The following is a 25,323-nucleotide window of genomic DNA, read 5'->3' on the forward strand; positions in this document are numbered from 1 at the left end:
ACTGATGGTATAGCTTGTTTGCTGCTGACTTTTTTTTCCATTTCCTTGCACAGAAACCAGATCGCTGAGCATACAGGGTTTCCTCTCGTAATGGCTGCACTGTAGTAAAGACATCCCCCTGTTGGCACTGTCTGGACACCCTTTGGACCATAACTCTCAACCTGCCAAGGGCCAGATGTAGGACACTGGCCTTCTTTTACATATTCAGAGACACTTTGTAAAGAACACAATAGTCAAGATAAGTGTGAAATCATCTGGGGCGCATCTATTTTACAAAACTTTCACCAAGTTTGTAATGAGGCCTCGGGTTTGATAGCTGTGGGACAGGTGTAAATTCAGATGTCTAGTAAATAGTCTGCCTGTGCATTAAACTACTGCAGACACCATAGCACCACTAGCTCGTTAGCTCCTAAAAATTGTTTCCGGAGCTGCTCATGGGTTACACTACAGCTACAACTGAGTCAGGGAACAAAAGTTATCACCTGACCGAGTTACGGTGTCATATGCTAGAGCATAAATGGGACCTAACAGTGTCCCTGAAACAGATTAAAACCCTGGACTGTCTCAGGCTTTAGCCTGGTTACTGGGATGCAATTGGATCCGGCTGCTCCAACCAATCAGTCACATTTATTATAGGAATTCAAGATGGGAATTGGCTGGCTGACCTCTTTAAAACAGTGTCACTAGCTTGATCTGACTTGGCACTGGAAGGTAATATTTGCAGTGCTATCACTGAATGAAGTGGTGAACCAGTAAACAGGGCACAGAGTGCCATCTGCTGTGGGCATGCAGGCGGATTAGTGCTGCTCAGAGGAGCTGACACAGATCCACATCTTAGAAAGGGTTTCAAACTGGGAGCCATTGCAAGAGGACGCTAATGACTATGAGCATCACGAATAATAAAGCTCTGCTCCTAAATTTGAAAGGTGAGAGAGCTAAGTAAGGAACCCTGCTCATAGGGGAAAGATTGGCACACAGTATCTAACTTAACAGTGTGCTAGTTGGTTTTCTGCCATTTCTGCTTTTGAGTGTAAAGCGTCTAGCAATTTAATGCAAAACTTGTTGCACTATTGAAATGTCTGTCATAAGAAAGCTATCCTTTTCTTAAGTGTTTGTGCAAGGAAAAGAACAGTATTATACTTCCCCAAAAGATCGCAGAATAATAATTGTGGAAAATCAAAGGAGACAACTATTTTCACTAGCAATGTACTTTCTCCTTCAGGACTCAAGTCAATGTGAAACTCAATTTTTCTTTAATAATCAAAGGTCTGACAGGGTGAAAATTCTTCTTCTTTGGGTGTGCATGTTGGGATGTGTGGCTGGGCACACTTTGAAGAGACCAGAGTCTGTCTATGGTCTGTTTGGGAGTTTAGGTATTTTTCTGGTTAGCTGTTACTCATATGCAGGACAAGAGACTTCATTGATTCAAAGACAGCATTTATTCCACGCACGGCCTTTTCTGACAGTATTTTCTGAATGTCCTTTTTAGCCATCTTACAGTCATGGTTGGTTTTGTGGCTTGCTAGAATAGTGCTGTTCTGTGCTTGGCAGATGTGCAAGTAAATCGTGCTTGGTAACTATCTGTACTGCTGAATCTGAAACGCTTTCCACCTTCCAGCTCTAAGCCCCTAGTTAGGCAAAATCTGTACAAGGCCTGGCCCAAAGAGAACCTTTGGGGTCTCATGATCACCTTGCCCACTTGTATATTCTGACTTGCTGGTGGGATGTCCCTGTATAGCCTTCCAACCACGGAGCGCTCTAGTGCATTATGGCACCCCTTTGTCACATTGCGCTATGGCTCTAGATGGGGTAGACCACTGGCTGAAAGGATGCAGAGGTCCATCCTATTGACTATCCAGGGAGTCAGGGATATGTTAAATGGACAAGTTGGGAATTTGAAGTCCCTAAAGAAGCCCTTTCGTTAGACTCGGGCCCTCCACACATTCTGCAAAGAACTGGCACTTACTCTATGGGCTTGGTTTGGTTTCCATTGTGAGAATGGTATAATTACTCTTCCCAGGCTAAGTATATACATTTTTTTTAATAAAACGTACTCTGTTTAGGGTCAGAGCTTAGCTGGCAAGGGCTCAGGTTTCTGGGGATGCAGAACAAAGCAGACTGCAATAGACAGTTACTAATATAAAACCTCTGAAGACCCAGTGGTGAGTCTGCACCTATGTCCAGGCGTTGGTCTGATCTATTTCTGGCTCCTCAAGTATAGAGTAAGGTTTAAAATTGGACGCATCTGTTTTAGGCTCTTAAGTTTGCATGACTGTGTGATTAGGGTTGAGAGAGACATCTCCCGCCTCATCTCCTGGCCACACTTCTGCCATCTCATTGGTTTTTGTGTGTGATATTTTCTAATTGTACAGCTGGGAGTGTCCCAGAGCTAAATATGAAACTCTGGGCTTCATTCAAGGCCACCTTTAAAACATGCTCCCTGTAATTATCTGCCCAATGATAACTTGATGCCAGCAGATGGCCAGACAAGGTCTGCCACTTCATCAAACACCAGCCTATCTGAGCTGTTTAAAACTATTCTTTTTTCCTAGAAGAAGTCGGCTTTCACCATTCACTGTTCCCCTTACTGTCTCCTGTCTAATGATTTTTAAGGACTTTCTAACCTGCCAGCATTGGAAGTGAAGTGATTGCTCTGCATGCAATCCATAAAGCACTTGTATTTGAATGCAAGGATGCTTAATTTGCCCATCCGTAAAATGGGAAAATGCCCACCTACTTAACAGCGGGGCACAAGGATTAATGTTTAAAGCACTTTGACTTCCTTGGATGAAGTGTGAGGTGATTATGTACAACATTTTTCTCAGATTCTCTTCTGTGCCAGTTCGGTATGTGACTCTTCTGAGGCAGACAGGATTCCCTTCCTTTGCTCTGTATCTTAATTCCCCAAGTTGTGTCATAGCCTTTCATTCACTTCTTTGAACATGGACGTCTCCTTGGCTTGATGTTTGCAGGGCTTCTGCCAATCCCAAATGCCTGCCTTGGATCTGTGAAGCACCTATGACATTTTTATATGTATTTTTGGCCTACCTGGACTCCTTTCTGATCCCATGTCCAGAGAATTTTCCTTGCTGAGCTCTCAGCACGAGTGCCACCTGCCATCAGATCAGGTTTACGGCATCACATACATCTGAGTTCTTTGACGTGTTCTTCCCTCCTGTCCCTTTTTTTAAAAAAAACAGTAGTTCTTTCAACTTGGCTGGTGCTGAGGAGGCTTTATTGTGAGAAAAACATGCAGTCTCCTCCGAGAGAAGTACCACTTTTGGTCCCGAGGCCTGGAGCAGTGGTTTGAACACAGGAGTAGGAGCCAGGAACTCCTGAGATCTAAACTTGCATAAGACACTAGGATCCCTCTGTGACTTTGAGAAAATCACCAGCCTGCCTGTTTTCCCATCTGTAAAAGGGAATGATGCAGCCCCCTTTGTGGGCAGATAAGGGAGGATTCAGTATTTTTGAGCTAGTAGTAACCACCCTATTCTAGCTCCCTGCTGGAGTCACCCTAACCAGTTTATACAAACCGCACGAATGAGAGGCTTGTTGACTTCACCTTGAAGTGTGGGTCAGGCAATCCCGAGATAGAAACAGTATTGGGGAGGTTTTCAGGCTGGTGTTGAAGGTATTTCTTCCTCACACCTCTGATCTCATTATCGTGTATTATGCCTGGGTGCTATGGTTGGGGATCAGGATTGCTTTTAATAACTAAAGTACAGAGTATACCTGGTGCCCTCAGTCCTTTCTCTTTTGCGCTGTGCTAGGAGAGGGAGGGGATAATCCCTATATTAAGATTGCCAACTAATAGCTACAAATGGCAAAATCCCTTGTCAAAGATTCATTGCCCCCCACCCCAAATACCCTGAGAAGTTAATTGGCTCAAGGCGGAGGCCTGAGCTGGAAATAGATCAGGCCGGTGTGCAGAGGGACTGTTGGTAATGTGTGCATCGTGCGTAGCCCCGGGCGCCCTCTCTTCACAGGTATTCAAACCCGTCCCCCGTGCTGACGCGCACCGCCCCCGAAAAAGAGGATTTGTTTCAAATGTCCCCTTTCCCTCCCTTGCTTCCTTTCAGGGCCTTGCAGAGGCAGGAATCTTGATCTGAAGTCCTTGTAAGTTAAAACAGAGGCAATTCTCTTGTTGCCTCCATTTCTCTCCCTTCCATTTTTCTGTGGTTCAGGCTACAGTAACTCAATTTAAACACCTTTTAGTTTGCCTTGCAGTACTTGGATTAGGTAGGGGGCTTGGATGGCTGCTTTCCCCCATTCCCAGACTCTTCCGGGCATAGGTTCTCCACTCCCCAGCACCATCTTTCTCTTGGACGGGGCCAGCCTCTGTTGCAGCTGCAGTGCAAACCAGGAGCACAAGATCTTTAGCTAGCCTGGTCCCAGTCTGTTGTTTCCCTGCTTTCTGTGCATATGGTGGTCTCCCACTTGCAGTGCCTCTGTCCTCTAAGTGGCTCTCAACCTTTCCAGATTAATGGACCCCTTTCAGGAATCTGATTTGTCTTGCGTACCCCCAAGTTTCACCTCACTTAGGTGAAACCACTTGCTTACAAAATCAGACCTAGAAATACAAGTGTCTCACAGCCACACTATTACTGAAAAATTGCTTGCTTTGTTATTTTTACCATATAATTATAAAATAAATCAATTGGAATATAAATATTGTATTTCTCTTTCAGTGTATGGTATATAGAGCAGTATAAACAAGTCATTGTTATGAAATTTTAGTTCGTACTGACTTCGCTAGTGCTTTTTATGTAGCTTGTTGTAAAACTAGGCAAGTATCTAGATGAGTTGATGTCCCCCTTGGAAGACCTCTGTGTACCCCCAGGGGTATCCGTACCCCTGGCTGAGAATCGCTGCTCTAAGGCTGCTGTGTTGACTGCAACCCAGCCCGAGAGCAGAGAGCCCTGTGTAGGCAGTGTGCTTGCCTTGTAAGGCATGTGGCTAAATTTGAGTCCAGAGCTGTGCAGGATGGGCTAGAAACCAGTTCTTCAACTTACTTCTAACAGAGTTTAGCCCCATCCACAATGGACAACCAACCAACTAAACAGGTCTAGCTGGAAATGCTTAAACACTGTCCCCAAATTCTGTTTAAAGCTCAGTGTAGAGGAGATGTGTAGTCTAGTGTGAAATTTGGATTGGACCCTGTCTGCTGGTCAGGGGAATTGTCTTTGGCACCTAAATAACCAGAACTGTATGTGATGATTTCTGGCTGACGATTGAAATGTCATGCAAATAGAGCTTTGCAGACCAGGCAGCTGGGATTGGCTTGATCTGCTTTGTAACTTCCTTTCAGGCTTCTTGATATTTTTTTTTTTCCTCTTTTTTCCCCCCCCATAGAGAGGAAGTGCAGGAGAACTGTGTCCGCTGGAAGAAGAAATTCACCTTCGTGTGTAAAATGAGTGCCAATCCTGCCACCGGCCTCCTGGATCCCTGCATCTGCCGAGTGTCTGTGCGTAAGGTGAGTACCCAGCCTCCACCTCTGACGCAGCTGGATGTATTGGTAAAGCTCCGGGGCTGCCTTGTCTTGGATGTGTGAGAGGATGCACGGATATTGAATGGTAATTAGAAGCTTTATGCTTGGGCTAGTTGAATGGAAATAGTCAGCGCCCTTCCCTCCCACATCCACACCCCATCCTCCTGCAATGTTGTTTGAAGGGGAGATGAGGGAGGTGGTACCCTGGGTGCCACGGAGGGGTGAAATCCTGGAGGCCTATTCCAGCACTGACAGTATGATGAGTTTCCCTTTGTTCCCACAGTAAAACTGATGGCTCCTTTTCCTGTTTTTCTTCTTGTTTCACATTATAGGAACTGAAGGGCGGAAAAACCTACTCCAAGGTAAGAGCAAAAGAGCGTGCAAAAGGAGTAGAACGCGGGGCTGTCCTGGGTTCACTCAGTGCCTCTGGCCCAGCCGCGCTCTGACAAATAGCCAGCGGTGGAATTTCTCAGGAAGTAGGGCTGTGTTTGTGTAAAGCAGTCTGAGGAAAGAGCCATTACTTGTAGTTGGGGATGGAACTAATTTATTTCCCCTAAAACGGCAGGACTGTGACTTGCTGGGGCAGAATCCAGATCCCATTGTACATGTGAATTCTAGAGATGGGACTGATCCAAAACCACTGACGCGCACATCCTTAAACGGTGGGGAAGTTCTGAGACCGATGTGAAACTCCAGCACTCGGGGTCATCCCTAATGAACACGCACACAGAGAATGTAGACTGTTACCCTGCGTTCCCCAGAATGCAGTAACCAGCTTGGACAGCAGTTAGGTGTGTGAGCTGACCCTTAGAACTGCAGTCTGGCGCTCTTGGCGCAACAAGGCATGTTCATGGAGAGCACTATAGGCTTGGAAGGGACGAACAGATTGATCAACAGAAGGGTTTTATTGGGGAACTCATTCCTTTTCTCCTTCTATGAGGCATAGCAGGCATGAAACCTCATGCACTGCAATAGAGGCAAGGGGCTGAGAGTCTCTTCCCTCTTCAGACTGGGTCCTGCTGCAGGAAGGAGAGATTGGGCTGGTTTAAGAGTTGCGAATCTGCACGGGGCCCAAAGCCAGCTGCTTGCATGGGAAGGCTGGTCTTTGGCCTATGTGCCAAAGTATTTGTGCCCAGTGGGCAGGTGTTCTTGTTCCATAAAGCCCCATCACCGTTTGCTCCAGTTGGCATCTTTATTGGCAGGGTCTGAGACCAAGGATGGAATCCGCTTTGGAGGCTCAACAAGGCTCTCACCCTTACATGTGGATTGAGGTCTGTGGGTGGAGGAAGCTGTTGCTGCCCACTCTGTTCCTGTTCTGTGGCTAACTATGACCTCAATCTCCAGGGCTGACCATCTGTTTCTCACTCACTAACTTCACATTTTTAAAAAAGCTGTTCTTCCATTCTATAGAGCTGCTTACCCAGCAAGAGAGCCATGCAGCTGGAGGGAGGGACATGCATGCAACACCTAGTTAACTGAGTACATACATGCCTGTTCCCTCTTGAATCTATGTCCTGAATTTTTCCCTACCACTTGGAGGTGTTGGGTTGGAAGAGCCTCAGAGGGGATGTCACTGCAGAGTTACCCCAGGCTTTTACTTGGGTATTGCCCTAACTGCCCCCCTGCCAAAATGCACGCACAGATGCACACAGACACCCCTCTGATCTGAGTTTGGTGGTGCTTTAACTCTGGGGTATCTGGCCCACCTTAGGACATAAGCTAAAGCCCAAGTGCTGCTTTTATTTGGGCTGATAACCTGCCCACTTTGCAGTGAGGGCGTAAGGTAAGCCACTCACGTGTTGATAACCCTCCAAAGCCTTCCCAGAAGGACAAACAAGTCCTCCCCCCAATTTACTGGGGAAATCGTAGAGCACCTTACTACAACACACAAGAACCATAGGCTCTGCCCCCAGAAGTCCTCGCAACACACAGGTGAGTGCAGCACCACTGAACACAGTACCTCTGCTAGAGCTTTGCACTGTGACTGCTCCCACTGGGCTAGGCTAACCCACATGCCAATCACCCAAGCTAACTCTGCAGTGAAAACCTACCCAAAGATAAGCAGTGGTCTTGTGAGGTGCGCTAGAAGGAGTGTGTGTGTACGTGTTCTGTGCGTCAGCGGGTTGCGTGCAGATGTGTATCCTTCTGAAATTTCAGGGCTTTTCATCTCTTTACAAACTCGTAACTTTGCTCAGTGGAACGAAATCTCTTTGAGCTGTGAGGAGATAGCAACAAAGATATCGCAGGGTCTCTCCCGCTGCTAATGAGGACGCTGGGCCCTTGCCAACATTCCCCCCAGTTATGCTGCCAAAGTGGCTATGAGGTACTGAGACTCACTTGCTGATGCTTCCAAGTGGCTTTGTGCAGAGGACAGAAATTGGGTTTCCCTAGACCTTTGGACTTCATATTAAAGTTGCTGTGGGAGGGTGTGGGGACCGGAGGTGTTATGGATCTGGGCCAGCAGGATGTGCTGTTGAAGTGGAAACTTTTTTTTTATTATTATTATTTTTCCCCTCCTGTTGTCCCTGAACCGGATGGAAATGCCGTCAGCTGGCTGGAAAAATGAGGGAAACTGCTCTGAAAGGTTACAGCTGAGAACATCCTTTCATTAAGGGATCCTTCCTCCTGCAGCTTCTGCCTTCCAGCAGACACCTCCCTGCACTGGGAGTCTGCTTCCTGGAAAAAAATTCCTGGCCCCAGTATGCTGTGTAAAGCTTTGCATCAGTTTATACCTCTGCAGTCCATGGGGGCCAGTCACCTGTCTTCTGCGGGAGGGGATCCAGGGGTTTGTATCTGTGCATTGGATGGTAGGGGTTTGCAGTTGGTCCATCCCTGGGGGAGGGTGCTGTGTAATGGTATCCTATTGGTGTTGTCATGCCTGTGAGCCCAAATCCCCCATTCTGGGGTACAGCAGTCTTTTAAACAATCCTGCTAGCTGCTCCCCTCAACCTTATGGTCCCCACTAGTGTTTACTTTGACCAGCAAGGAGCCTGAAGTTTACTCCAACCTACTGACACCTGTCAAAACTACACCAGCCTTGTCCACCCTAAGATTGTATCGCGTATTAGCTAGGAGGTGGTGGTAGGGGCTAACCATGTGTTAGCAAACACAAGGCCTTCGGTCTTGGAGCTACTTAGCATTGGAGCCTTGTTGTTCTCTCGTTCCTGGAGCTACTGCCTGTTCGGCTGGGTGTTGATTCGTAGCCTAGTGTAGTGAGAGTACTGGGAGAATACACTTTACCCTACAGTCTCTTTTCACCCTGTCCCTGCAGTCCCTTTGGAGGCGGTGGTGGGGAGAAAGGAAGTGTTTCACGGTCCTCTTGCCTTCTCTTTAATCTCTTGACCATCAGTTAAGTCCCAGTCTCCCTTCTGGTCCCTTAGTCATTCTTATGCAGGCACATCCCAGCTGTTTAGAACTTGGCTTCCTCTGTTCCAAATACAAAATTCATACAGTTGTCATGAACTGATTTACAGTGGCACTCTATAATCACCTGTCAGCTTCCAAGAGTGACTGGATGAAACCCCAAACGCCATTGGCATGGTGCTGACCCGGGCCCATAATTCACTGGTCCAAGACATTCTAGTAGGGCATACCTGAATTTTGCTGCCCTGTCCTGGGTTGCAAATGGAACAGCGGTTAAAAAATTCAGGGGAAAAAATACTGATGAACTTGAGTCATCCTTGTGATTCAAACAGCAGAAGGAATAGCATTGTCCCTTTCACGTGTCGAGCTGCTGGCCAGCATGGGAGGGTGGAGTTTCTGCTTGCCAAGAGGTAAGAGTCAGATTTAAAAACAAGGGAATTCTAAACTGACCCTTACTCAACTGTTTTCAGTTCCAGAAAAAACCCACAAGATCAGAAAATGTTACCATGAATGCTGCTAGATAGCTTTCTTTGTAATTCAGGTCTGTGCTCCTTCCTAAGGGAACATCAGCTACCCCAGACCTGTATTGCAGTGTATGTTGTAACAACTTCTCCTGCGTTCCCTGTGAGAGAGTGGGGCCTACCCATCGAAGAGTGCCAAGCTTTTCTCTCCTCACTGTGGGACTGTGTAACTTGCTCAAATGCAGGGAAAGGGCAGAGACCGCAGCTGGGTCTGATTGATTGGGCTGAATGTGTCAAGGAGAAAACTTACCACCCGAAAGTGCAGAGAACATGAACTGTCCTGTTGGCTTCTTTGACTCCCTCACCTAGACTGTGTTCATAATAAATCTTCAAAGGACCAGGAGTGCAGAGTAACATAACTGCTGCTTTTTGATTCAGGTTCTTGTATGTTCTCCTATCAACACACTTGTACCGTGTATCTGATTTTGCTTTCCTTCCTATCTGCACTTGTTTTGCATTCTCACTCACCTGTGTCCTTTTCTTCTCTAGTTTATTAAAAGAACTAAGATTTAGAGAGACCATAATTAAAAATCTCCTAAAACATTCCTTTTCCTTCCTGTCTATCAAACTTTCTGTTGGCTGGCTAACCACTAGGGGTGTGAGGAAACGAGGTTCCAGGTGCATCCCATCACAATGGCTAAGCTCTAGGGCAGAGGTGGGCAAACTACAGCCCGCAGGACAGTCCTGCCTGGCCCTTGAACTCCCGGCCAGGGAGGCTAGCCCCTGGCCCCTCCCCTGCGGTCCCCCCTCCCAAGCAGCCAAGCCAGCGCTCTGGGTGGCGGAGTGGCGAGCTCCTGCCGAGCAGAGTGGCAACATGTCTAGCTCCGGCTGGGTGGCACGGCTGCCAGACACGCTGCTCTGAGCGGCATAGTAAGGGGTCCAGGAGGTTGGATAAGTGGTGGGGAGTCCCGGGGGTGAAGTCAGGGACCAGGGAGCAGGGGGCAGTTGGATGGGGCAGAGGTTCAGGGGGGAGGGGCGGTCAGGGGCCGGGGAACGGGGTGGGGGGGTTGGATAAGCGGAGTCCCGGGGGGCTGGGGCAGGAGGGGTTGGATGGGGGTGGAATTCCAGGGGGGCAGTCGGGGCGGTTAGGGGTGGTGGGTCCCAGGAGGGGATGGTCAGGGGATAAGGAGCAGAGGGGGTTGGATGGGTTGGGGGTTCTGTGGGGGGCAGTCAGGGAGTGGGAAGTGGAAGGGGATGGATAGGGGGCGGGGCCCAGGCTGTTTGGGGAGGCACGGCCTTTCCTACCCAGCCCTCCATACAGTTTCGGAACCTCGATGTGGCCCTCGGGCCAAAAAGTTTGCCCACCCCTGCTCTAGGGCTTATACCAGAGGGTGTCTGGGATTTACTGCATGGCCAAAGAGGAGGTTATAACTGGATATCTACAATTCCAGTGACTTCTAGCTTGCTTTTCTGACGGTCTCCTTCTTGTTTCTCAGAAACAATGCGTCAGTTTCATCTACAACAATATCCTTTCATCTCTTGGCTTGCAGGCTCCAGTGCATTCTGGGATGTCCTAGTACAAAGAGTGCCTTATTATGTTTGTGTATGTGATTCTGTTTTTTCCACATCATTGACCTAGTGCCTTCCACGTCCTTGGTTATGCAACCACTGCAGGCTGGTTAACACTGTCCTCACCAGAACTACCATTGTGTTTCCTTCCTCCATACAGGGGCTTCCTGCAGGTTCAGAAATTTTTGCCTAAAATTGTGACCTTTTCCATCCTCGAGATAGATGCTGACGTGTAACCACAGTTGCATAGTGGTCTGCAGAGGCATCGGCCTCCTACACCACAAACACATGCTCTTCCTTTGTTCTGTGTTTGATTGATTCCCTGTCTCTCTATTGAGCTTTTTTCCCTGTTTTCTCTTGACCACAGCTGGGTTTTGCTGATCTGAATCTGGCAGAATTTGCTGGCTCTGGATTCACTGTCCGATGCTCCTTGCTGGAAGGATATGATACCAAGAACACCCGGCAGGATAACTCCATCCTAAAGGTGCATAGTCAGTGTCCGCACGGGAGGGATCCTACGGTTCAGTGCATTCTTCAAAAATCCCACCTGAATTTGTAGTACAGAATTTTGTTCCCAGCCTTCCCACTTGCGTCCTCGTGGGCAGGGATGTTTAGCAGAGAAGCACCTTCCCAAAGCCAGACTGGAGAGAGAGAAACCGTTTCCCACTTCCATAGAGAGCAGTCACTCTGATGTGTACAGAGATGCAGTTAAGCAGTAGCATTCCAATAGCATCCTGTATCTGCAGATAAAACATGAGCAGGAAGAAGGTCCCGAGTCCACCATTAGAGCTGCTGTAGCATCTTTCTGAGCAGGAGGTGCTGATGCATCATGGATATAGTGATATTAGTGGCTTAAAATAATGCTCCACTGTATCCCTCAATCTTACTTCTGTGTTGAATGGAAAGGCAGTCCAGCTGATCCGAAGTACTGGGCAAACTCCTAATTCCGAGATTCCCCCTCCCCCAGTATCGCAGGACCCAATGTGGATATCCCCATGGATGACTGACTAGTTGGGTGGAATTGGCAGTTCCTAATGACCTGTATCGTTTCTATCTCCCATAGGTGACCATTGGAATGTCTCTGCTCTCTGGGGACCCCTGCTTCAAAACGTGAGTTGCTGGGTCGTCTTCCACTCTTACGGAACCTGCTGCATTTGTTGGGTTTTTGGACACACAGCTGTTCCCTGAAGGGTGGGGCTATCTACTCTGGGCTGGCCTAGATCCCTGGTAGCGCCCAGAGACATACAAGCCTGGTCCTGTGCATCTTATCCATAGATCACCTAGGCAATTTTATAAACCAGTAAACTTCCCCAAAAGTACAGTAGGAAAAAAGCTTATAACTGGGAATCTGGACTCCTGCATTCTATCCCCAGCTCTGCCAAAGACTCTGTGTGACAGGCAGTTCGCTTATTTTCTTTGTGCTTGTTTACCCATCTGTAAAGTGGAGAAAACATTTGGCTTACAGAGGTGTTTGTAAAGCATTTTTAGATATACTGATAGAAGGTGTTATACAAGTACAAGGTCACTTTTTGACTTCTTAGAACTGCCAGTTAGTAGTATCTACAACTTACATTAAAAAAAATTCTGACTGGATTAAGGGATTAATGGTAACATCTACAAATGAACAGGGGAGATGAACCATGAAAGGAGACGTGTGGAGGACTTGCCAAAGTGTGCTCCCATTTTGGTTTCTTTGCTGCTGTGTGGTAGAGAAAAGCATAATTTTTTTTTTAATCTGTTTGTTTTTAATCTTAAAAATATCAAGAATTTAGTCTTGGTTTCTGTCCACCCCCCTCCCTGACTGGTTTTGTTGGAGGACTTTTTTTATAAGGCAGGTGGTGATGGGAAGTGGTCCCAGGTCTGTGCTGTGATCTGTTTGTACACCTTAACTGAAGATCTCCTTTACCCCGGTGCTAGGCATCGGAGAGTGTTAGCAACAAACCCCAGTTGTCAATATGAGCTGTACCATTCCGTCCTTTTGTGAGCAGTAGTAATCAATCTGGAGGCACTGGAGAGAGATTTCACTATTGAAAACAAGGTCTCTGAGAGCCACAAAATAATTGTGGTATGAGAGCCTAACATTGTTTTGCAGTATTTGCATAGTGATGTCATGACAGTGCATGAAGACGGTGAATCAAAACCACAACAAATGTATTGCACTGTAATGTTGAAAAGTCCTGCCTGAGCTATATGTACATCTCTCGGTGACTGTTCGACAAAATAACTTTTTTTTTTTTTTTTACTTCTGCTGCATGCTTCTTGGAGTCTACATTTAAAACTTTTGCCTCTGTAGTAATGTCCGTTACAGATGTGACTTTAACAACATATTTATATGGGCAAAAGCCCTAGTGTAGTTGGATTTATGCTTGCAAAAATTTGCTGGTATCGCTTATTTTGTTTGGGGAACTGGTATAAGCGGTACCTGTAAAAGCACTTTTCTATTGATATAAGCTGTGTCTAGACTAGGAGGGTTCACCCCCTTTCCCAAATATGCTTTTTCGATGGGGGCGGGGGGAGGTGGGCGGTTCCAAAGATTTTAGATTTTAGTCGACAGTTCTGGTGTCCTGTGTTGAAAAATTGGAGAGGACACGGGAGAATCAAAAAAACAAAAACCTTACAGTGAGAGAATAAAGGAGTGCAATCTGTTTAGTTTATCTAATTGAGGAGGTGAATTGATTTATAGAGTATAAGTGACCTTGTAGGGAGAAAATGCCAAATACTAAAGGGCTAGTTCAGAAAGGCATAACAAGAACCAGTGGCTTGAAGTTAAAGCCAAATTCAGATTAGAAATAAGGCCCCCACTTTTAATAGTGACGGTGATTAGCCATTGGAAAAAACTTATCAAGGGAAGTGATGGATTCTCCATCTCTGGAACTTTTCAAATCAAGATGCTTTTTGGAAGATACGCTTGAGTCAGTCACAAGTTATTGGACTTAATCCAGGGATAACTGAGTGAAATTCTCTGGCCTGCGTTATGCCGGAGGTCAGACTGAATGGATTTTACGGTTCCTTCTGGCCTTAAAATCTATAAAATAGTCTGATTATTTTTTTTAAAGTGACCAGTTGAGAGGACAAAAGACTTTTTAAATCACTTATCATGTAGTAATTTTGCTAGTGCGCTGGCCACTGTAGTCTTCTAAACTAGTCAAAGACCTGCATTTCTAATGTAAAAAAACTAGCAGAAAAGCAAAGGTTTTGCTGCATTCCCTGCTTACAAAACTCCTTGCAGGCTTCCATCCTTCCCCACAAGGAAGCAAGAAGGGAATGGTCCCCTTTGTCAGTCACCTCTTCAAGCTGCCAGTTCTGCTTGCATAATTTGTGTCCCGTCCTGTCTTTTGGCTATTGCAGGCCTCCTTCCACAGCCAAATCCGTCACCATCCCAGGACAGGACTCCTCCCTGCAGTTGACCTGTAAGGGCGAGGGGACTACCAGTAGCATCAGCAGCTCGGCCACTATTGGACCAGTGCGTCAGGCCAAGTCGAGACCCACCATTCTCAATCCAGGTACAGGCCCTCTGTGCTCAAGACTGATACAGCTCTTTGTTGTTCCAGGATTCCATTCAGCTTACTCCAGCACTTGGAAGGTTAATGAATCTCTGCATTGCACGCTCTCCCTCACCGGTCCTAGTGTCTTTGCTAATTAAGAAACCTGTATGACTCTCTATTAAATGTAGCTGGGCAGAGTGAACATGAAAGTGCAGCACATGTATTTCTGTTAACAGAGGAGATGAAGCCATTCCAGGGACTGACTTAATGTGTTTCTTGCAATCCTCTCTAAGGACTGGGGGCCCATCACTGTGGTTCCTCCTGTATTCAGTGACACTTAACACTTCACCCCTCTGCTGTTAGGTTTGCTCAGGCTGATGTTTAGAAAAGTCCCTGTGCAGCTTTTAGTGCTTCAGGGTCTGAGGTCTAATGGTCTCATTCCAGCTGCTGAAGCAGAGTTCTTAGACTTCCATTTTTCAAGGACATTGCAGCCTCCCCTGGCTGCCCTCTTTAAAGTGAATGGGCTGCAAATATACTGTGACAGATACATAGTGCACCAAAATCTGGAGCTAACCAGTTCACCCCAATGAGCCCTTAAAACCTGGCTTACATGTTTACCCAGGAGACCAAAAATGCTCCTTACAACCCTTTCACATGCAGGCGGGGATGGTGAAATCTGGAAATTCAGAAGTAGCACCGACTCTTCAGGCCATATTCAGAGGTGATGTTGTGATGGTGAAACTCACCCTTATGAGGGTAGAAGAGTGGGGGTTATAGTAGGAAAAGCAGCTAACAGGAAGGAGAACTTCCCCTTTCTTGTTTTATATCGTACATCTGTCTCTCCTGCTTCAGCCTCACCCTTGGGCTGAGTTCCAGTCTGAGGTTTACCATCATTTCTGACTCGGGCCCCACATCTGCCTCGTACCTGCGTATATGAGGGAAAGATGGATTCAGAGCCTTAACTGGCAATCCACCTCGCTCTTGTCAGCCTGTCACAAACTCAGTGCATTTCCCTACCTGGTGGGATCCTCCCGCATCTTTGTTGGAGCTTTGAGAATCCTGCCCCTTTAGGTTTTTGTACCACCCTCTGTCGCTCTTCACTTGAAAAGTCCTGTATTATGGCCTTCGCAGCTTTCCACTGGCTGCTGTCTGTCTGAGTAGTGAAGAGCCTATAAATAGCACTTGGTCTCTCGCATGGCATGCACCAAGCTGGCTTAATATTTTTCAACGGTATCTTTTACTTATGAAATAGCTTCAGACGTGACCCATCCTCTCCCTGGGCTTGAGGGATTGGAGCTCCCTGGTAACTCCAGAGTTGGGCGCCCCGTCAGCCACTGGAATGGGTGACTGCTTTGACACAGCCTCTCACAGCTACTGTCATAAATGGTCCCTGGCCACTTCTAGCTCTGTGCAAGTCAATATAGAGCAACAAGTGTGCACCCTTCCCTGGCCCTAGTGCAACAACAGTCCCATCCAGTCTTTCTGCAGGAAGTGGCAAACTAGCTGGCTGAGAGATAATGTGAGTGCTTTGTTGTTTGGCAGGTGTTCCAGAGGAACCAGACCAGAATCTGTCCAGTCCAGAGGAAGTATTCCACTCAGGGCATTCACGGAACTCCAGTTATGCCAGCCAGCAGTCCAAAATCTCCGGTAATTGTTGACCTGCTGAACTTTGGTGTCCATGTCCAGGAAGGCGCAGGTCTTCAGATTTCCAAATCTGTTTTCCTTTGGCACTCTCCTCCTTTGCGAGTGATTCACAGCCACGCCTGTGACCTCGAGCCACTCCTGAGCCTGCCTTCTGAACTCCCAGTTTTGCGATGACTGCAGATCTGATCTGTGTAATTCTCTGCCTTTGTGGATTGAGGTTCCTCTCCTCCTCAGTGACGCTTCCGTGCCCTGACTGGAGACTTGGCTATTTGCACTGTGTTGCTATGGGATGGTAGGTTTGGTTTGTAATGAGTCTCTATCCACAGGTTATAGCACGGAGCACTCTCGCTCCTCCAGTATGTCTGATTTGACCCACCGCCGGAATACGTCCACCAGCAGCAGCGCCTCTGGGGGGCTCAGTTTGACAGTGGAGTGTCCTGAGGGAGAGCGGGACCACAAACTAGACAAGCCACCTCGCCCCCCAAGACCAACCATCCTGTTGGATAGATCGTCCCGGTAGGTACAGTATAAAGATGATAGCTTTGTGGATGGGGGAAGGCCTAGAAACAAAGGTTCCTTCGCTCGTCCTTTACCTTTATGGCCTCAGATTTGCTGTTGCTATAATCGGAAAGGAAGAGGCTACAGCTAAGGGACACAGACAGCACTGGCAGCCTGTGACCCGAGGGGCTGAATCTGTTTGTTTTTTTTCCCCTCCCAGGAGGAAAAAGGATTCAGTGGAGAGTCACCCATCGTGGGTGGACGATACTAGGATCGATGCTGACGACATAGTGGAGAAAATTATGCAGAGTCAGGATTTCACAGACGTCAGCAATACTGAAGGTGAGATTAGTACAAGGCGCAGAGGGGAGACTTGCTGCTCCTCTTCCAACCTTAGCGATGCTCATCAACCTCTCTAATCCCGACTCCCGCGTCACCCAATGGTGCCTCCCACTCCTCTGTAATTTGCTGTTAGTACTTGCTGGAAGTTTCAGTGGCAGATATCTTAAAGGGACCCCGCTGATGTGAAAACTGCATTTCCTTCTGAAAACAGTTTGTACCTGCTACTATTACAAGTAACTGAAGCTGTGAGGCTGGAGGGAAACAGTCCTCTTTTCCAGGTTTACTTTTGACAGCACTTCATGTGTAGTCAGTTTTGCTGCTCAGTTGCATCACCCTCCTGCATAGCTCCGGGGGCAGCTCCTGGGCACGCTTTTTCCCACGCTGTGCAAGAGGGTGTTTGCCAGTAACAGGAGCAGCAAAGCTAAAGAGGAAGCAGGGTAGGTGTGTGCAAAGAGAGGGGAAGGAGGAGGGGTCTAAACATACTGGCACTCGGGCCTGACCAAAAGACCCTTACGAATAGTGCAGAGGAGGGAAAAAGCCTTATCAATCTTTTTAAAGGAATTGAAAACAATGTTTTTAAAAATTGGTCAGTTTAGGGAAAATTTCAAATAGTCCTCCTTTTAATAATAATAATAATTAATAAAGTATTTCATTTAAACTAATTTTCTTGCCTATTATACAAACCACAGCTTAGATTTACTAGAACTCTAAACTTTAATCTAATTTGCTGTTCATTACTCACACCGTTCACTGTTTGCATTTCTGTCAGCTTGGATGATTAAAAACAGGTGATCGTGCTTCATTAACGAATTTGCACTTCACTCTCTGTGGGAAAACGAGACCGAACAGAACAGGGCACCTCCATAATGGTGTAATGAGGAGACTGCAAATGCTGCCGGGGAATGTTTGTCTCTTTGTTTGAGTTCTTAAAATAATACTAAGAACTCCTTCATTCATGACACGGTTTAGAAGTTTAAAAAAAACCCAACCTAGCCATCAAAACCGTATTCATTAAAATGTGGTTTTAAAAGCGGACTCTTCCAAAGTCTGGTTTGCCCCGGGGATTTTCCTAAAGCAAGGAGGAGAGGGAGTTCCACGAAGCGTCACAATCATCAGAGCAAGAGTGTAAACACACCTGCGCTCACAGAAACGGAATGAAAATGCCCTAGCTGAGCATTGTGTAACATGGACCGTAGGGGACATCTGGGGATTGTCAGGACTGTGGATTTTACTGTCTTTTTCTTCCTCTTCTCCTATCCGCAGACAGTAACCTGAGGTTGTTTGTGAGCAGAGATGGCACAACGACATTGAGTGGGATTCAGCTGGGAAACAGGTATGGCTCCTGAAAGGTTGGTAGACACGGGAGCTCTGTGAAGATAGGTCAGCTCGTTCTTTGTGCTTAGGAGACTTTCACCTCACCTCAGTAGATCGTGCGATACATGACGGCTTTGTTCCCACATTAATACTCCTGGGATCCCTTTAGTCACAGGATGCAGCTGTGCTTGTGTGTATTCAGAGCTCAGCAGAAGCTTGACTGGGGTATTTGATCTTGGCTGCTAGAATGGGGACAGAGGGAAGGTGTGTAAAAGTACAGAACAATCGGGGTTGGGCTATCTTTCTCTGCTTTCAAAGCCTGTTCAAGGCAGGCAACTTTGCCCCCTGTTGGATTATAGGAAAACTGCAAAGCCTAATTCATTCTCCATTCTCAGCTGCTTGCTTTCCTGTGTCCGTTCAGAGCTCATTTCCTCTGTGAGGAGAGATGCTATTAAATACAGTGTTCCCATAATGCTTTGCACTGCCATAGCACCTTTCATCACAGGATCGCAAAGCCTTTTACATTCACTAAACCTTACAAGCTCCAGGATAAGTGGAGTTTGGGGTGAAGTGTCTAATGCAAAGTCACACATCAAGTCAGTGGCAAAGCTGTGACTAGAGCCCTGTAGTGCTAAGGCTTTCACTGCTCCAATAGACAGCTTCCCCTCGGGAGCCTTTCCAAATGTCCTCTGCCTAGCCTCTTTCATCTGTCTCTCGCAGGAAGGAAAAGTGTGTTGCAGCCAGTTCTCTTTCCAGCTTTGGGATGTTGATTGCCATTTGGCTGCCGGGCTTTTGTTATGCAGGCTGGTTTAGCTATTTTCAATATTTTTTTTTTTTATTGTTTGGAAAAAATTCCTGAATTCTGAGCTCTGCATAGATGCTTCTGTATTAATCTAAAGGTATGAATACAAGAACTTGTTCTCTCCCCCTCTCCTCCTGCAGGGTCTCATCTGGAGTTTATGAGCCAGTGGTGATTGAAACCCGTTAAATGTGAAGAACAGGGTAGACCTGCTGGCAACAGACCCCCTACCCCGTCCTCTGCCACACGGATGCCAGTCTTTACCTCTCTACATGCAACATTCCAGAAGGGATTTCTCCAGACCCCTCCCCTTACGTTTGCACTGCAGAACTCCTCCGAGACCATACCACTCCAGAACATGCACTTTTCCTGACTTGGCATTAACTCCCCGCTCATCCCAGTGCTTCCAAACACCCCTGAATTCCCTGCAGATCCAAGGGGTCTGTCTGGAAGCCTTCTCTTTGCTGGAGGATGTTCCCCCCCCCTTCCCCTTCCCCAGTCCCTCATTCCACGCATTGCTTCCTTACTAGGGATTTCTTCACTCCTGGATCTGCAAACCATTGGGTTGTACCACTGTGAACTTTTCAAACCACTGACGGGGAAAACCAGAACTGACAAACCAGGAGAGCAGCTCCTTGTTGAAACAATGAGTTGGCCACTTGCAGGATACTTGATTCCACTGATTCTGCATTGTGGATTGCAAGGAAACTTCACCTCCGATGGCAACATTTTACTGAGCAATGAATCCAAAAAACCAAACCCCCCAGTCATCTGCTCCTAGGAAACATTTCCCAAAAGTGCATTTCAGAAAACTAATGGAACAGACAGAGATGGAACTTGATGTTAAAGGTTAAATGCTATCACTTGTTAGCATGACTAACTGCAGTACCGCCTTCCACTGCTGGGCATGGGAGGCCATTTTCATCGGTTGGTATTCGCAGGAGCACTTTAGAAATTCCATATGTGCCCAGAACAGGGGGTGTGATTTGGTTGTGATGATCTCTCCCATCATGGCAAGAGTGGCTAAACGGTTGTCTTTCCCAACCAGAGCCAGTGAGGGAACTGTTTCTTGGTTGGCCCTTCGTGCCATGTGAGAAGGGAGCCATTGTCAAGTCAGTCCCCTCCTATGCTGGGGAGAAGCTTTGATTAATGCAGAAAGAAATGGCTGAATCTCTGCTACTTTGGAGTGGAGCCCTCCTGCTGCACTAGCTACAGCAGCCATTCTCCTCCGCTCCTGAGGTGTGAACTCTGAGTCTGACAGGCTTAAAACTGTCTTCTTGGATGATCTTTTCACGATTGAGCTTTTTCTCATTTGGTTTCTGCAGTTGTCTGAAACATTAACGGCCCTTTTTCCTGGCGCAATGTGGCAGAAAAGAGGTGAGCCTTTTTCAACTCCCACTTGTAGATTTCTCCCGGCAGCTGAACTACAAGTGAGGATCTATGCAGGCTCCTGCCTTGGGTTGGCTGCAGGCTGCGTTCGCAGCCCTTTCTGTACAGATGCTTTCAGCCTATAAGCTATTTCTGTGTGGTGCCCGTTCCTTTTTTGCTGTTGTCCTGTAGTAGCACTCGGCAGCCATGCACTTTGACTAACAGCACACTCCAGGTCACTGGCTACACACATGTGCGTGCGCACGCATCCTAGTTCTCTCACACACGCTGTCCCATTTAGCAGGAAGAAGAAATTTGTAATTGATCATTTTTGTTTTTCAAATTCTTAATGATGACCAAGCGTTTTTTCAGGACTAAAGGTGGTGTCCCGGGGTAACTAGAACGCATGCAGATGAGCTGCTGGGAAAGGCAATTCCACAGAAGATTGCAAGACTGAAGGGGCCTGGATTTCTAGTCTGACTAGCACTGGAGCCTTGGATGGGGAGGATTCTGTGAGCAGCGTAGCAAGGCTGGCTCTAGCTATTTGTCACAGACCCACCAGTCCCTCTCCTTGCGTCCTGTAGCTGTGCAGACAGCATCTTGGGGGCACTTTTTCTTTTGCCCACCTACCTTCCCCTCAGAGAGAATGAACTAATCTTGGCCTAGGCCCGTCAAATCTTCCGGTTGAACGTGGGAAAGAGCTCCTGGTTGGACCAAGTCTGTCCAACGCCAAGGCCCTTTCGCTCTTGTCTACATTTTAATCATAGTCTCCTCTCCGCTCGGGTTGGCACCGGGTAGCAGGTTGGTGAGATGCCGAGCTGGCTTAGGTAGGGCTGGCTCTACACTGTTTAGGATTCCAAAGGTTTGGCGAAGGGGGAGAATTAGTTACTTGCCTCTCCCTCCAGAGCTGCTGCCGGAGAGGCTGGGTTGGCTGGCACAGTGCCCCTCCAGCAGTACGCCACACTGCTTTCCCTATGGGCACAGGCACTCTATGGTGCGGAGCCCCCTGAAGTTAATGGGAGCGGTGTGTGAACTGTGGGTATGCAGCACTCCTGGAAACCAGTTCCTAAATGCCTGCAGCCTTCCAGCAGCACTCCAAGGATTTGGGAGGAGACGAGTAACACAGGAATGAGTCCAAAGCCAGGCCTGTTTAGCTGCTGGTGTCCATCTTGCTTGTTACTCCAGCAGTGGCTGGGAACCAAGAGCCTTTGTTCTGGGCTCCAGCTGGCAAGAGAGGTAACTGGTCTGGGAGGGGCCGTTTGCTGTGACCTGTCACAAACCATCCTTTGGGACAAAGGGAGAAATAGCTCCTTCGAGGGAGACAAAAGGAGGAGCAGGTTAGCTTTCAAGAAACTGTGTCCTTCCCTGTCACCTGGCTGGCAGGCAACCCTAACCTCTGCTTCTGAGACGTTGGAGAGCTGTGGCCTTTCTGTAGATTGCTGTCTCTGGCTTTGCAGCAGTTCGATGCTCTGCTGTTTAAATTCTTGACAGTTTTTGTGCCTCTTGGTCTTGTTCCCCGGCAGTTGTTGAGTTTGTAGACATTGGTCTGTTAGCAGCTTTTTAGCTCAGACCCCTCCTGTTTTGACTAAGAGCAGCCCTAGTCCTCTGGAACAAGTGAGTACAGCTAATCTTGGATTGTTCAAAACAGGGCCCAGGCCGGGAGGGAGGAGTTGTTGTCTTTCCGCATACCACACCAAATTCCAGCTTCGCATCCTCCCTCCCAAGTGTTGCCCAGCAGTCCCGCAGCCTGGTGCTGCATGTGTGCTTTGGAGCACAGAGGGAGGCTGAGCAGGCATTGGGATCATCTAGACAGCAGGTCTGCTGCCTGGCTGGAAGCTTTGTATCTTGCAAGCACTTTTTTCCTCATGGCATTGCTGGTATTTGTTGCTAGTTGGGATGCTGAAGAATATTTTGCGAGTTTGTCAAACTTAAACCACTGGTTAGTTTCCAAGTTTTTTTTTTTCTTGAAGTTTATTGAATTTTTATAAACCCAGCAGGCTGGTGTTCTTTGACTGCATTGTGGTATTGTCGTTGTTTCATTGGTATTTTATTCCGGGGGGGCTAAGGGAGGTATCTTTTCCTCCCCCAGTTGTCCTCTTCTCAGGGGATCCAGAAGTGAACTAGGCAAGGAAAGGGCCCTCTGGCAAGATTTTGTGGTGTAGGCCCTGGTCTCTGGTGCAGGAGAGCAGGACGGTTAAGCTGGGCTGACCCAGGGGAGCAGAGCTGGATTCCCTGCCCCCCGCCCTCAGCCCCCAGGGCCAAGTTGGAATGGAATGGATTGGATTTCACACTCCCCATTACAACAGATTAACATTTCAAGACCTTTCTATTTGGACACCCACCGCAAAGCGTGGGGTCTTCAGACTAATATCTTTTTTTTTACTAACTTTTTTTTAAAGAAACTATAAACTGAAGAATTATCTGGGGAAGGGCAGACGTAAAGGTCATGACTGGGCATAGCCCCCAAATGAGTCAGGGAAGGAGACTGGCTCGGCTCAGCTCTGGGTGGGAATGAGAATGGGAAAAGGATGACCTAACGCCTCCAGTTTCTCTGTGACTGGCACTTTAAATGGGAGTTTTTGTGCTGTCCTGATGAGTTAAGGACAGCCAGTTTCTTAGTGTCTCCCCCACCATCACCCTCTGGAGGGAAAGTTTAGCCCTTTTAAATGTTTGTTTTGGTTTTTAGAGTGTTTCGAACTGGGCTGAGATCTGAAGAAAGTTGTTGCATTAAAATGTAATAGGAGGGGTTGGTTTTATTTTATTGCATTGTTGTTTTAAATTCATGGTTGTGCAGCTGGACTCTGCACTCACCACCCTCTGGGAAACCTCACTCCAGGTACGCTTGAGACTAGAGTGCCCAGGTGAAAGGCTCCCCTCCTGGGGAGAGGGAGCTGAGCAAACCTTCCCCACCCTGTTCCCTTGCTGCCTTACCTCAGGAGCTGCTAACTAATTCATTGCTCCTCTCCTCTCCCCCAATCCCAAGCTGAGGGAGTTGCTGCTCCAGTGACTCAGTCCTGTAGACAGGGGCTGGTCTCTATGGGCCTGTTCCCACAAACGCTGCGCCCGGTAGCGAGTGTTTGTGGTTCTTACAAGCCGCCACCTCTACCTAATGGGCTGATCCTGCAAAGTCCAGTCCCCACCCCCAAGCTGCATTTTCCATCAGCCCTCCTCTGCAGTCCTAACCCAGTCTCCTCCGCAGCTCCATCGAGCTGTTGCTCCTACCCACTGGGAAGGAGTGAGAATAGAAAACCTGGGAAATCACAGGAACTTGGAAGAAGGTTTGAGCTGGAAGTGCAGCTGATCCTCTTACTTGCCTTGAGAGCATAAGAAAATGTTTGTTAAAGCCCATATTTTTTCATGTGGGGGGGAAAGGGGAGATCATGTTTTATTCTCTTGAACGTGAATTGAGCTCAGTGATCGTCAGAAGAGAAGCGCACTCGATTTATATTCAGATGCTATAGAGAGAGAGATTACAGATATTTTTGGAAAGGGAATGGGTCTATGCAAATTTCCAAAATGGCTTGAAAGAGAATTTAACTTTTTTTTTTTTTACTTTGAAATCTAAAGAAGAGAAAATCTAACTTTTTTCCACAAAGCGGAAGTGCGTGGAGAAAGAAGCTACTTCCACGGCTCTATTTTGATGATGATTCGCGGAAAGTTTATGGGCTGGAGGGAATGACTATTTTTCACCATTTTTTATCTTGCTCCTCTAGTTTTTTGTTTCTTTTCTAATGGAATGCTGTGCCGTCTTTGATTCAGCAGATCGTGTCTGTATTTTCTGTATCTGGTTCCTAATGTAGAGAAATAACAAATATAAGAGGAAATCACTATAATGTCAAATGTTGTTATGGTTTTGGGGAAAATAAAGGTTTTTTTGGTACTTCACTTATTGATCCTTGGCTTGTTTCCGGCACTCCACCCCACCCCCAATGCATCCTGGGGTTTCTTAATCTCCTTGCTGATGAAAGTGAAGCTGTGCACGTGCAGTACCTGGCACAGTGGGCTCCTACATGTCACTGCTGGAATCCCTCTATGAATTCTGGGACAGCAGCTAAGCTATGAAGGGCTTATTTAGCAGGACTCTCCCTCCCTTGACTTAATTCCTGGAAGTGGGTAGGAAGGGAAATCAAGAAGGTTGCAAACAGCACAAGCCCCAACGCGGAGTGGATCACCTGAAATGAGGGTGGGGAGGTTCCCAGTCTCGAGGAATACAAGAAAGATGCAAAGTAGATGTAGCTTTAAGTGCCTGAGCAAGACACGCAAAGGGAGTTTGGTCTGCATTGAGGCAATTACCCAGCCCAGGAAAAAACAGTGTTCGATCCTGGGCTGGCCAGCTCCACCCTGCGCGCCTGCATTGACTGCTGCTTTCGTCAGGAAAGACGACAGGCAGAGGTTCCCAGACTCCGGTCCGTGGAGCATCTGTTGGCCATCTGCAGCGATCTGGCTGAACACATGGTTCTGGTCCCTCATTTGAACTGCGGAGAAGCCAGGAATCTATTAAACAGCTTCAGAGGGCGAGGCTAGTCTACACGCGACCCAGGTTTTGGTGATGCAGCTATACGGGCAGAGCCCCCTAGTGTAAAGCTGCCTGTGCCAACAGAGCTTTTCTGCTATGTGGTAACACCGCCGCCCTGACGACAATAGCTGGGCCGCGGAAGCTCTCTTCTGGATTTGCCAGCATATCTGTCAGCTGCGGGGAGGGGAGAGTGACAGACCTAGCTATACTGGCAAAACTTTGTAGCATAGACCTGGCCCCAGTATTCCCCTTCCATGAAGCTCATGGCTGTAGCCACCACAGGGTGGTTGTGAGATTGCACATGGGAAGGGAAGTGCCAGCCAGGGGGAGATGAGAACCTTTGCTGTAGTAGAGAGACTCAACCTGCACCCTTTCCAAGATAGCTGCTTGGAGCTGCACGCTGGTTAAACTTGGCATCCTGCGTTTTGTTTCATCCTCCCCCCAAAAGTCTCTCTCTGTATCAAATGCCTGAA

The 25,323-nt window shown here is 47.5% G+C and overlaps 1 protein-coding gene across 2 annotated transcripts in view; it reads left to right on the plus strand.

Moving 5' to 3' along the window:
- EEIG1 (estrogen-induced osteoclastogenesis regulator 1) overlaps positions 1 to 24,219 on the plus strand; it is a 45,562-nt gene extending 21,343 nt beyond the window's left edge. For both annotated transcript variants that reach the window (XM_042854176.2, XM_008169266.4), the window contains exons 3-12: positions 5,356 to 5,476; positions 5,824 to 5,853; positions 11,252 to 11,368; positions 11,948 to 11,994; positions 14,233 to 14,387; positions 15,912 to 16,016; positions 16,340 to 16,529; positions 16,732 to 16,853; positions 18,117 to 18,186; positions 19,110 to 24,219. In XM_042854176.2, coding sequence (XP_042710110.1) covers positions 5,356 to 5,476; positions 5,824 to 5,853; positions 11,252 to 11,368; positions 11,948 to 11,994; positions 14,233 to 14,387; positions 15,912 to 16,016; positions 16,340 to 16,529; positions 16,732 to 16,853; positions 18,117 to 18,186; positions 19,110 to 19,155 — 1,003 coding nt within the window. In that variant the 3' untranslated portion in view covers positions 19,156 to 24,219. The remainder of the gene's footprint in view (positions 1 to 5,355; positions 5,477 to 5,823; positions 5,854 to 11,251; positions 11,369 to 11,947; positions 11,995 to 14,232; positions 14,388 to 15,911; positions 16,017 to 16,339; positions 16,530 to 16,731; positions 16,854 to 18,116; positions 18,187 to 19,109) is intronic.
- The last annotated feature ends 1,104 nt before the right edge of the window (positions 24,220 to 25,323 follow it).

Source organism: Chrysemys picta, chromosome 18 (assembly GCF_011386835.1).
Source record: "Chrysemys picta bellii isolate R12L10 chromosome 18, ASM1138683v2, whole genome shotgun sequence".
Lineage (NCBI taxonomy): Eukaryota > Metazoa > Chordata > Testudines > Emydidae > Chrysemys > Chrysemys picta.